The sequence below is a fragment of the Dendrobium catenatum genome, unplaced genomic scaffold (assembly GCF_001605985.2).
Source record: "Dendrobium catenatum unplaced genomic scaffold, ASM160598v2 fragScaff_scaffold_199, whole genome shotgun sequence".
Classification (NCBI taxonomy): domain Eukaryota; kingdom Viridiplantae; phylum Streptophyta; class Magnoliopsida; order Asparagales; family Orchidaceae; genus Dendrobium; species Dendrobium catenatum.
Genome location: NW_021318661.1, coordinates 645,406 through 657,776, shown reverse-complemented (window position 1 = coordinate 657,776; position 12,371 = coordinate 645,406). Strand labels below are relative to the sequence as shown.

The following is a 12,371-nucleotide window of genomic DNA, read 5'->3' as shown; positions in this document are numbered from 1 at the left end:
TCAAATTCTTTTCTAATTTGATTATTCTATTTTAGGAAAGTTCTTAATTTACATCCATTTGAATTTGAAATTTAAATTGGAGTGAATTATTCTCTTTCCTAATCTTTTCAAACCAAATTAAGAAGTCTTAATTAGCCTAATTAAATTCCACATAGCTTGTGCTTGTTGCCGGCCCCTTATATGGCCAATTAGGATTGATTTCCTAATTGACTCCTATTCCCCTTTAGAATATTACCAAATCTCCCCTCCATCACTCAGCCGAGATTTCCATTACCTGTCTTAATTCATTTGGTTTCCTAATTTAAGAAATTTACTTAGGAAATCCAATTCCTTCCCCACCGTTTATCAACCCGCCACCCAGCTTCTTTCCCGTCTCAGCTTGACACCCCTCCCTCTCTCTCCAATCACCTCTCTCCCTCTACCTAAGCCAAGCACTTTGAAGCCTTGAGTTCTCTTCTTCCAAGCTCCTATTTTTACTTTTCATAATCTGAAATTTCTTCCAGATTACTGGAGAAAATCTGAGATCACTTTCAGATTTTTGGAAACGACATTTGGAAGTTGAGTCCGTCTCCGTATCTCTCAGATTTTTCGCAATCAAACCCTTCCGTTGTTCCCTCCTTCCCTCATGTAGCCGGCCTGCTCTTACCTCCCCTCTCTCTAACTGCCCACCTCCCTCTCATAACTCTCAAAATTAACTCTAGAGAAGGAGAGAACAGCAAGGAAACTCTCAATCCCTTACACCACTTCCTTTCCTCCAATTGATCACGTAAGCTTGATATTTTTTCTAAGTGGGATTGCTGCCCAGAAATCCTAAAAGTTGGAGAACTGCTGTCCAAGATTTCTAAAGCTGATTTTGGGAAGAAAATCTGAGAATTTCCAAATTCTTTCTTCTCCCTAGCAAAGCCACCTCCCCGTTCTACATCAGAAACGGACTGCACCGCTATGTTTAAAATGTCCAAATTACCCAAGAAAGGCCTTTCACAATCAACTCTAGCGAAAGCGGTTGAAAATGACGAATCACGTGGGTGACATCATGCAAAGTTGCTTGAACGACCTCTGTTTGTAAAAAGATACCCATATTGGCTAAGTACTCGGAAAAGAAAAATAGCGAGTTTTTTCATTCATGCACAAGAAATGAGACAAATTCGACATGTAATGATAAAAATTTTCTGCGAGTTAATTGATATGCATGCAAAATAAATATTCTTAAAAAATTAGTAGGTTAAATTTTATTTTTTAAATTTAATATTTATATTTAAAATAATTTAAATTTTTTAAAAATAATTAAAAAGATAAATTTTGCAATGTTGTCGTATAATGTACCTTGCCCTTTTGCTGAAAGCAAAAGAATAGATTATGTCCTTTTAAAACATAATAAAATAAAATAAAAAAAGCCTAAAACTAAATTCCCTCAAACCTAATAACTCACCTCACACGAAAAAGTAGCAACAACTCCCCCCTTAGATGCCTCTTGCATAGCGGTGTCAAAACGAGTTGACGGGTGAAGTTTTGGTCTAACCCAAAATTGACCTGACCCAAATCCAATCAACTCGAACCCGACCTATTAATCCATTTTGGTTAAATTTTTTAAATAACTTATTAACTACAAATTTAGCATATTTGATAAAAAATAAAAAGATTATACCTACCTGTAAAATAAATAAAAAAACATTAAACGGGCCATTTTAGGTAAACAATGAGTCGTGGGTCAACCCGAACATAATCCATTTAAATACAACTCGAATCTGACCCGTTTATTGAACGGGGCAACCCAACAGGTTGAGTTGGCAGGACAAGTCATTTTTGACCCCCTACTCATACATGATGCAACAAAAAATTTATTGCAAAGACACAAATCTTCCTTTCTTTCAACATAGATAAACAATGACACTAAGATTGTAAATTTAAAGACACCTTTTATAGATCACTGTAAACTACAAACATGACACAACGATGCTGTAACTCATAAGACACAACAACACTTATAACATACAAGACAACACTTCCTTAGGACATAAATAAAACACTACACAAGGGCACCTTGTAACTTACAAAATTTTATGAGAAGAGGAATAATACATGTGGAGTCAGGAATCATATGACTTAAAACCCTTGAGTAATTACAATCATTGTCAGGGCTCATATGATCCCTCTTTAATGACTTAAAACCCTTGAGTAATTAATTATATGATATATTTGATAGTGTACAAAGTCCTCTGTTAGCTAAGGTGTTCTCAAATTTATTCCCTAAAGCAAACATGCACCCTAAGTCTGCAAAATATCCTTAAATGAAGCAGCTTATGGCTTTGGATAAGAATCTTTCGGTCAGGTTGGTTGACAACCTACTATAACTTAGAATACTAGGGATCACGACAGTCTGAGGCGATGGAGCTGTGAGATCTTAATCGGGTTAGTCATCATTCTCCCACCGTCTGCTTGAAGCATACTTTCAAACCCTAAAAACCCCAAATCCAAACCCTAAAATTGTTGTTATTATAGATTGAGTGTTTAGTATCTATCTAACTACCGGCCTTAATCAAAAGTTCTCTTTCTTGATCGAGAGGGATAATTAACCTTAGGGATTTGTGCCTATTGGAAACCTAGGACCAAATCATAAAGTCATCACAAAATAAGGATGAAATATCTGGGTAGCGTCTAGGGGTATAAGTAAGCTAAGCTGGCTCAAGTTCGACTCATTAACGAGCTCACAAGTCGAGCTTATTGAGCCATGGGTTCGAGCTCGAGCCTATACTCAAGCTCGTATATTAAACGAACTCAAGCTCAAGCTATAAACCTGGCTCGTCTCGCAAGCTTGTTTAGCCACTCAATTAATTTAAAATATATTTAAAAAATAATTTAAATTAGCATTATATAATATATTTTAACTTTTTTAAATTAATTTTATATTAAAAGTAAAAATTCTTGAAAGAACTAAAAAAATGAAATTTAAAATTAAAGGATTGAGCTCAACAATCGAGTCAAACTTGAGCTTTATAACGAGCTCGAGCTTATAATTTTTTAACAAGTCGAGCTTATAATTTTTTAACAAGTCGAGCTTGAGTTCATTAAAAACTAAACAAGCTTAGATCGATCAGGCAAATACTTGACTCGACTCGTTTACACCTCTATTAGTGTCTATCTTAAATTTAATCAGTCTTTTTGAAAATTTGATCTAGGACATTCCGGTTAAAATTCTCCTAAAAAATGCTGATGGGCTGTTGCGCTAATTTTTGGAGTCTACAATAGCTGGTAGTGTTGCCATTTTGTAGAATTTGTTATCTGGCCATCATAATATTTTCTCATGACAGGAAACTCTGTTTTTCCGTCCCTATTAAACTTTGCCACTTTAGTTCTGTTAGTAAAGTTGCAATAGATATTAGTTGACAAACATTTAAAATTAGACATCTATTTCTTATGTGAGCTATAAGTTTTGTAAAATTTGGTTTTACTTCCAATCTTGTCTATAAGTTAGTCTTGCATATTTTATTAGCTACTGTTTTAAAGCAAAGATTTGCCACCAGAAATTTCTAATGAAGTAAAACAGATCCACCCAACGCATGCCTTCATTTAAAACTATAGTTTTTTTTTTTTTTGCTGGGTCCTGGAGGTGCACAATTTGAAATATTTTCTACAGGGATAAGAGGGTTCTTATCTCTTATACTGTATTACATATTGATAATATTTCGGCCACCGTTTGATTCTCTTTAGCCTCCATGTTACATTGCTTTATTTTTGTGGACAAAAACTCTATTTTTTGTGCTAAAATGTGTTTTACAGGAAGAAACAATATCCATGCAGTATTTATTTTTTTTAATTTCTGTCCAGGTATATCCTTGGAAACTTCCTGATCTTTTAATTGAATGCCCCTTGATAATATCTGGAAGATACGAGGGTAAATTTCCAAACACTGTTAAAGTTGAAGGTAGATCGGCTGACATGAATGAAAAAGTTATCAATTTGAAGGTGCGAAATTCAACGGACATACCTATTGAAAAGGTAAATTTTATAAATTTGTTCTATAGGGATTACTTTTTTAAAAATGAATATTATATAAGAATTACACAGGATTTCATGCTTGTGGTAACGGGATGACCTGCAATATTTCATTTGATTTTAATTCAGTCTGACATAATTGTTGGTGTTCCATAAGAATGAGCAAATGATTTATGTTACTAATTTTGGTTGAGATTGTTGTAGAAGATTTGATTTCATGTCAATTTAATGATATGCCTTTTAGAAGAATTTATATTGATCATTCTTTCTTTTCCTTATGTAGATTTGTTTTATTACATCCTTTGTACGAGAATGAGAGGACGTGCTTGAGAGAGAGAAAGAAAATGATTCCTTATTTTGTGGGCTCCGAAAATTTGTGTCATGGCCTCTCCACATCTTTTTTTGTCGAGGAGGAGAGTTTTAATGAGTTTAGGTTCCATGATAAATTTTCAGGCATATTGGATTTTAGATAAGACATTACTCATAAATTTTGCCCTCATTTTATGAGGACTTTATGATCTGGGGTCTGGTTTCGCATAGGCGCAAGCACCTATAGTTGATTAACCCCTCCTGATAATGAGATAGCACTTTCATTTAAGGTTAGTCATTAGATAGACACTAAGTGCTCAATGTATAGTAGTAACAACTTTAGGATTTTAAAATTAGATTTGGTGGTTTTAAAAAATTGAAATTTATCACCGCACACTTAAAGCGAGTGATGGGAGAATGATGATGGGTCTGATCAAGATCTTTTGGTTCCATCGTTTTGAGCTGTCGTGATCCCTAGTCTACTAAGTCAGAGGAGGTAGTAGACTTAACGTGATAGAAGGATTCTTGTCGGCAGCCATGAATTGCGTCGTCCAAGGGTATCTTGTAGATTTGAGGTGAATATTTGTTTGAGGGGATAACTTTGAGTCCACCTGAGTTAACAAAATGTTTGGTGCCTTATTAAATATACCCTATAATTCATTACTTAAATGTTTAGAGCCATCAGGGAACATATAGACTTTTGTTGTGACCATAATTTAGTAGTATCATTTGACAGGAAAACCACCCGATCAGAGAGCCTCACTCATAATCGTTTACTTTTGTCATTTGACGGGAAAATTACTGATTAGAGAATACAGACAATGTCTTTACTGGCAAAAGATGATTTGAAATGAATCTTATTTATACACCCAACATGGCATTCACTCTTTGCGAGTTGAAGTTATACCCTTTCTCAGCAAACTGTTGTGTAGGGTGGATGGATTTTTATTTTAAGTTAGGTAATAAATTTTTAACTTGAACATTTTAAGTTTTGATGATTCTTAAGTTTTGAACTCTTAGTAAAATTAGAGCCTCTTAATAATTATTTTTGAGATTTTAGGGCATATTAATGTTAGTCTCCTTCCGATTGAGATTAACTTTCAACACGGTCATCATCGAGGTTTGTGGGTAATTTTCACTTCATTATTTGACCTTGTCATTTGCTTGCCAATAGGGGATCAGGTTCTGCTTTTAACTTTTAGTATGTAACTTCACACATAGGACTGCAACTGAATCGAGCCAAGCCAAGTATGTATTCGTTCATGTTTGAGCTCTTTTATTAAGAATTTGTTTAAGCTCGATTTGAGCTCGATTCAAGCTTTTTTGTTTGTGTTCAAGCTTGGTTCATTTAAATGTTACATATTCATGCTTGGTTTGTGTTCAGTTCATGTTCGATTCGTTTTGTGCTTATTGAGCTCCAAACGAGTGGCTCGTTTATAAATTAATAAACGGGCCTTATCGAGCTTTTAATGAACGAGCCTTATCGATCTATTAATGAACGAGCCTTATCGAGCTATTAACGAACGAGCCTAATCGATCTATTAATGAACAAGTCGAGCTCTTAATGAACGAGCCTTAAATAAGTAGCTTATCGAGCTCTCTCCATCCTTTAAATGAATAGCTTCTCGAGCTCATAAATGATAATTTTAATGAATGAACTTCATAATGAACTATGGAAACAAACATTAGCAAGCATATTAATGAACGAGATTTGTATTGGGCTCTTAACAAGCTTCTTTTCGAGCATGTTCATGAGCTTCAGACGATGTTGTTCATGAACATAAAAGAGCAGAATACATAGTTGTTCAAGCTTGTTTATTAAATCATCGATTATTTAAGAAAATGTTCAAGCTTGTTTGATTACTTAATCTAAATAATCATGAAAGAGTTTAATCAAGCTAAACTTTGAATAGCTTGTCGAACGCTTAGTTCATTTATAGCCCTATTCATACATTTTAAATACGATTTCAAAATGGTATCTTGACATTATTTTAATATGTAGCTTCATTGCTTCTTAATAGTTGGATATTTTTTTAGGTGGACACCACACATGACTATTTTTTGGGTTATAAATATGGAGCTCCTCCTTGATTCATTACACACTTTTTAACTTTTGAAGAGAGTGTTGTTGCAGGATTTTATTTTGTGCAAGCGACTTAAGAGCTCGGGGGGAAGTTTTAGTTCATGATCGTTGGCAAGTGCTCAGTCTGATATGAGTTCATTATAGGTCTTATTTTCATTTCAATTTTGTTCTTGTATTTAGTAATTATATTTTATTTTGTTGATTTATCATTTAGTTCAAATATTATTTGAGTCTCGTGTCGATCAAAATTTTGGCAGCACTCGTGTGTCATCCCCGTGTAGGGGGCTGCATCGGGGTGTGCTAAACCTGCCCACCACGCGAAAACGACATGCATGGTCGGTGTCGGGTGACACTATGATCATAATTTTTAATCCCACCATCCAAGAAAGGCAATGCATGAGTCTTTATGTACCTACGTGTAAATCATAATATTCTCCCCACCGCGAAGAAAGATGATCATGGGCACATAGGGTTTTATGCATAGCAATATTTTCCTTGCCCGCCAAGAAAGGCAATCACATGTACATAGAATTTTCATGCATTATAGTGTTTCCTCATCTGCCAAGAAAGACAATCATGGGTACTTAGGGTTTTCATGTACAGTAGTATTTCTCCACCATTCAAGAAAAATAGTCAAGGGTACTTAGTTTCACACTGTCATGTTAAGAAAAGCACACACGGGGCTCACCTGACACCTTGCAAGAATCGTCTATAAGTTTCACCCGTCGGCTAAGAAAAGCATGCACGAGTTTCACTCTTCATGTCACACGTGTCTCAATTGCATGAAATAAGAAAAAAAACTAGTGTCGGTTGGGTTTATATCTCAAAATGCATGGTGGAGAGGACGGCGACGGCAAGATAACAAGGGGAGGCAATGCATATATATTTTTTGTCTTGTCCTTTTTTTGGGGATATAGGGGGAAAGAGAGAGAACTTCCTCTCTTTATAGAGAGAGAAAGAAGGCATTTGGATAGGGTTTTTCTCTCTTTCTAGAGAGAGTAGTATTTTCTCTCTCCAACTAGAGAGATAAAAAGGTGAGAGTGTTGAACAGGAGATATATTTTCTCTCCATTTAAAGAGAGAAAATGTGCTTTCTCTCTCTATTTAGAGATTAATTATTTTCTCTCTCTAGATCTAGAGGAAACAAGTGGAAGGAATATTAGGGTTTTGGTAGAGAGGGTGTATGAAGTTGTAGGGAAGAGGTTTTGTGAAGGGAATGTGGGGATTTAAGGAAAAGAGTGAGTGTGAGAGAGATTAGGGTTTGGGTTTTGAGATTTTGAGGAAGAAGATGATGAAATAGGCTTTGAGGGAAGAGGAAAAAAAATAAGATAAGCGGAAAAAGAAGATAAGAGAAAAGGAAGAGGGGATAAGAAAAAAGAGGAGGAGATGAGGTGGTCGGCAGTGGCTAGTTTGGCGGCAGTGGGAGTTGGGCTGCAAGCCGATGGAGAGGTTGTCCAGGAGTGGGGAGCCAACAACGGTGTTGGTGGTTGGGTGTTTGGCTGACTAAGGTCTTCGGCCAAAGGGAATCGAGCTGGGGGGGTAGGTCTGGGATTCGAGCTAGGGGGTGATGATGTCAATATATTTTTTGAGAAAACTGAGGAAGGGCTTCTTGGAATTTAGCATTTCCTTGGGAGAGAGAAGCATAGACTTGAAATTGGGTCATAACATTAGGATGTAGTAGAAGTATGAGAATGAGGCATGGGGAGTTTTTTGGGAATCACGTTAGAGAAACTAGGAATCCTTGATTTTTCTATGGAAGAGATTAAATCATAAGAAAGATGAGAGAGAGTTGAGAAGAGGAGGTTCTTTTAAATTCTTTCGTAATTGTATTATTCAATTCAAGCAATGGAACCCCTATCTATAGAATTATGATTTTATTTGAAATCAAGTTAATTTAAATTCAAATATCAAAATGTCCTAAAAATCCTTATTTATGAGCAAAAAAAAAAAGAAGAAAAAACCTGCACATCATCGTTGTATGGTTCATGCCCATGACTTTCTCTCTCGCACATCATATTCACAATCATTCTCTTGCCACACAAGTATTTACCCATAGAATCTCCATCTTATGCGAAATACCTTGTTGTGCGCTCATCCCTTCTCCCTCATTGCATGAAGGTTGTAGGCAAGCTTTCTTGCTCATAGGAATTGTTTCTACTCCCTATAAGAATTTGTTTCTATTTATAATATTTTATTCTCCGCTTGACCTCACAAAACTAATTAGCAAGGCCCGCCAGACAATTTCCTGAGATTCCGTTTTCTTGTAATTCAAACTAATCTATATCTTCATTCATATTGCAATGCCTGAAAGGGACTTCCCAAAAAATCTTATTAATGTATTTTAAGTGATTGAGATAATTATTATATTCTTTATGGCGCAATCCTTCTTACATTTGGTGTACTGTGCTGTTTTAAAATAGTTTGTTTGTTACAGGTATTTGTTAAGCAACAAATTGACCTACTCACAGCTCAGGCTTGGTTCTTTGAAAGCATGGAACTTGAAGAGAAGGTTAGTTTCTTCTCCTAAATGTTTATGACAAAATATTTGTTTATCGATCATTTTTGTATACATTAGCTGACGTCTTAGTTCAAGATAAGCAATCATTGCTTATTAACAATCCAACTGACTTTTTCTGGAAACAATTTAATGCTTCGGTTCAATATTAGTAGCTGATAAAGTAAAGCCTTATAACAGGATGAATTATGTTTATTTGGCAACTATTTCAGTTATTTTTTTAATTACTAATGGCAGAACTGTGTTCTGGATTTTAAAATATTTTCTGAAATGTCTGCTTAGATAAATGCACAAGTTCTCCATTGATAATACATGTTAGTTTTGCTGTTCACCATGAACATAAATCATTTAGAATAATGAATGACATTTTGTTCTTACATGTTTGGAGAATTTTGTTTGAGAGTAGTGTTAAGCTCCTTTAATTTAATGTGTAATTGTGTACAAGAATGCTCCCTTCTGTTATGAAAAAAATTGTATTTCTGGAAATTACCACACATTGTCTGTCAATTGCCCTAGTGCCACAAATGAATGTAGAATAATTGACATGACTCCTAGTCCTTAAAAAATGTGGTAGTAGTATTTGGCTTATTTTGTTACTATGATAAATGTGCTAAATGCATTAGAGGTGAAGACAATAAAATCCTTGTTAAAGATTGAAGAAAATAAAAAATTATCTCTTGGATTGTAAATGTAGCCTCTCTTTTTTTTACTAACCCGTTTCTCTACTTCTAAGATTTGTTATTTACTGCTTAAATATCTCTCCCAATGCTGCTCATATCCTTGAGATTGCCTATTGCCAGTTGCGGACTCCTTATCTTGTTGTTATTGTTGATGATGTTGTTGAAGATGGGATTGATTTTATTTTTATCAGTTGTGCAACATCAGCTTAGATTTTTGCTAAGGTTCACAAGAATAAGAAGTCCGTAAATAGATGATCTAAGGCATATAATTTGTTGTCTTTGATTGAATAAATTATTCTAGTGTTCAATATTGTTTTTGTAAGTTAGATGTACGATTTCTTTGAATGTCTTCAATTTAGCGGAAGTCATCTCTTTGCAATAGCGTGAGGCTTGAATTTCGTACTTTATTGAATTATTTTCTTGATTTAATTTCTTTGATATATTTTTCTATTGTTTTACTAGTGTTCCTAATTTTGTTCAAATTTACACAACTGGGATTTTTGTGTAGCAATTTAATTGCAATTTCTCCTTAATTTTGTGTGGTTTGTTTCTCTGGCTAATTCTTTGAATTTATTCAATCATTGTTCATCGGTTGGGCTCTAATTCTCTTATTTATTATTTGCGTTTAAAGAAAATAAGTTAGTAACTTATTTAGTGGTTTGTGATATGTGAACCCTAAGTTTCATTTTGTGATAATGCATCTGATCATTCTAGTTGCACTAGGAAACCATAACCCTAAATCATTTACATCAATCTTATTATTCAATGAAAGATCACATGTTTAAATTCATCCAGCCAACTATTACGACAAATTGACTTTCCTATTCAAGTGTTTTTGCCATTTGCATTTCAATCAGCGTTCCAGCTTAAGTAAATGGTGATTTGTTCATTTATATTCTACTATGGTTAGCTTAGCACTTCCTCTTTTTTTTTGCTTTTTTAGAAAATTTTGATGAGCTATTTTTTACTGCTTAATAAAGTGATCAATAATTGTCATTTTAACTAGGTTCTTTTAGAAGATTTAATAAAAAAGTTATTATCAACAGGGTTTTTGATAGTTTTTGTGAATTAAATAGTTTAATCGTGTCATCATATCTTTTGATATTTATTTATTGTAAATAAATCAAATTTAGGAATCATAAATTAGAATTATGGGAGAAAGTATTGAATTGTAGACTTGAAAAATATTATGTTAGATTCGAAGAGTAAATTTGATTTTTTTTCTATGAAAATCCACCATGAAAGCGATTTTTTTTTTGTTAATATAATTGACATAAAAATTTAGAGTGCATAAAAATAACATTCATATCAGTTTATTGAAGGCATATGATCAAGTATTATGAGAATTGCTTTGATATGTATTTTGGAAATGTTTTTAACAAAGGCATGCTTAAGTTATTAAATATATGTACGATAGAGCACTAACTAGTATAAGTAATTGTGGAGTAATCGAAGAGCTTTTGATTATCATAGGATTTCTTCAAACAATAGTATTGTACCCATATCTTTTTATATGTGTTACAACAATATTTACAAAGGATATTCAAAGTGAGATGAGTTGTTGTATGTTTTTACATACTTGACATAGTAATAGTCAATATTTTTTTAAATTAGTGAAGTTTTAAAATATGGTTAAAAATTTTCAGAAGATATAGGGGTTAGAATTAGCAATGCATAAATTGAGTATGTAATATATAATTTAGTGGGTGTGATATTAGCAATTCTTAATCAATATAATTAGAAAATAAATTAATATCATGGTATGATAATATACCTTAGATCCATTATATAGAAGAATGGCCGATAATGATATAATTGTTAACCTTCATATATGCTCCACAAGCCAATATGATCAAATGTAATGACGTTGGCAAAAAATATATATAGTTTCCCAAATAGTCAACTCGGGATGTCTTGTTCACATTTAAAAGAATGCTTGCTCATTGAACATTCACAAAATTGATCAATTCAATGTGCCTAAAATGTTGAAATGGCATGGATAGAGACCTTTTTTAATTTGATTATCGACACAAGCACGTTACTTGCATGCACAATCAAGAGGAATATGGGAAAGCATGCACACCCATCCTTGATATGTATGTATCAATTTCTTATAATCTACTGGTTAAATTGCTACCCCATAAAGCAACTAAATAAATTCATTTAATAAGTTTAGTGAAAAAATGTTGAGCTTAAATTAATTAATTTAAATTTAACATGTTTTTTATTTAATAATGAATATCAGATTCATTCAATAATCATTTGTCAAGTAAGCACCAAAACAAGCATTTTTGTATGGCCTCACCACCCCAAGTGAGTTCCTAGTACATGCATTGGAAACCAAAAATGCTATAAAAATAGTATTAATATAAATTTCCCAATTGATGTGGGTTTAATAATTAAGTTAAAGTTCTCAAATTTACATCTCATGCACTAATTATTTTAAAATAGATTTTCTTATAAGGTGAATAATATTTATTTCTTTAATTAGTAGTATTTAATTTTTTATCTAACTTATTTATTTATGTTTGAATATATAAAATAAATTAGTAACGATTTGCATTTACAACCATTGAAGATATTAAATGTGTATGAGATTTTTTTTTTGAATCACATATTTGTATTATTACATCATTATTATATCATTATTATGTCATATAGATCATATTTAAATGATTTTAATATTTATTATGCTATTCGATTCAATCTCGTTCGTATCATTAAACCTTAAATCTCTCTCATGGCTCTATTTCTGGTCCTATTTTCACTATATATATATATATATATATATA

At 33.2% G+C, this 12,371-nt stretch overlaps 1 protein-coding gene across 3 annotated transcripts in view; it reads left to right on the top strand.

The window, feature by feature from the left end:
* The window catches only part of LOC110110411 (von Willebrand factor A domain-containing protein DDB_G0292028), a gene marked incomplete at its 3' end in the record, with an annotated part of 58,553 nt that overhangs the window by 44,348 nt on the left and 1,834 nt on the right, over nucleotides 1–12,371 (top strand). For all 3 annotated transcript variants that reach the window (XM_020841874.2, XM_020841875.2, XM_020841876.2), the window contains 2 exon segments: nucleotides 3,826–3,996; nucleotides 8,819–8,893. In XM_020841874.2, coding sequence (XP_020697533.1) covers nucleotides 3,826–3,996; nucleotides 8,819–8,893 — 246 coding nt within the window.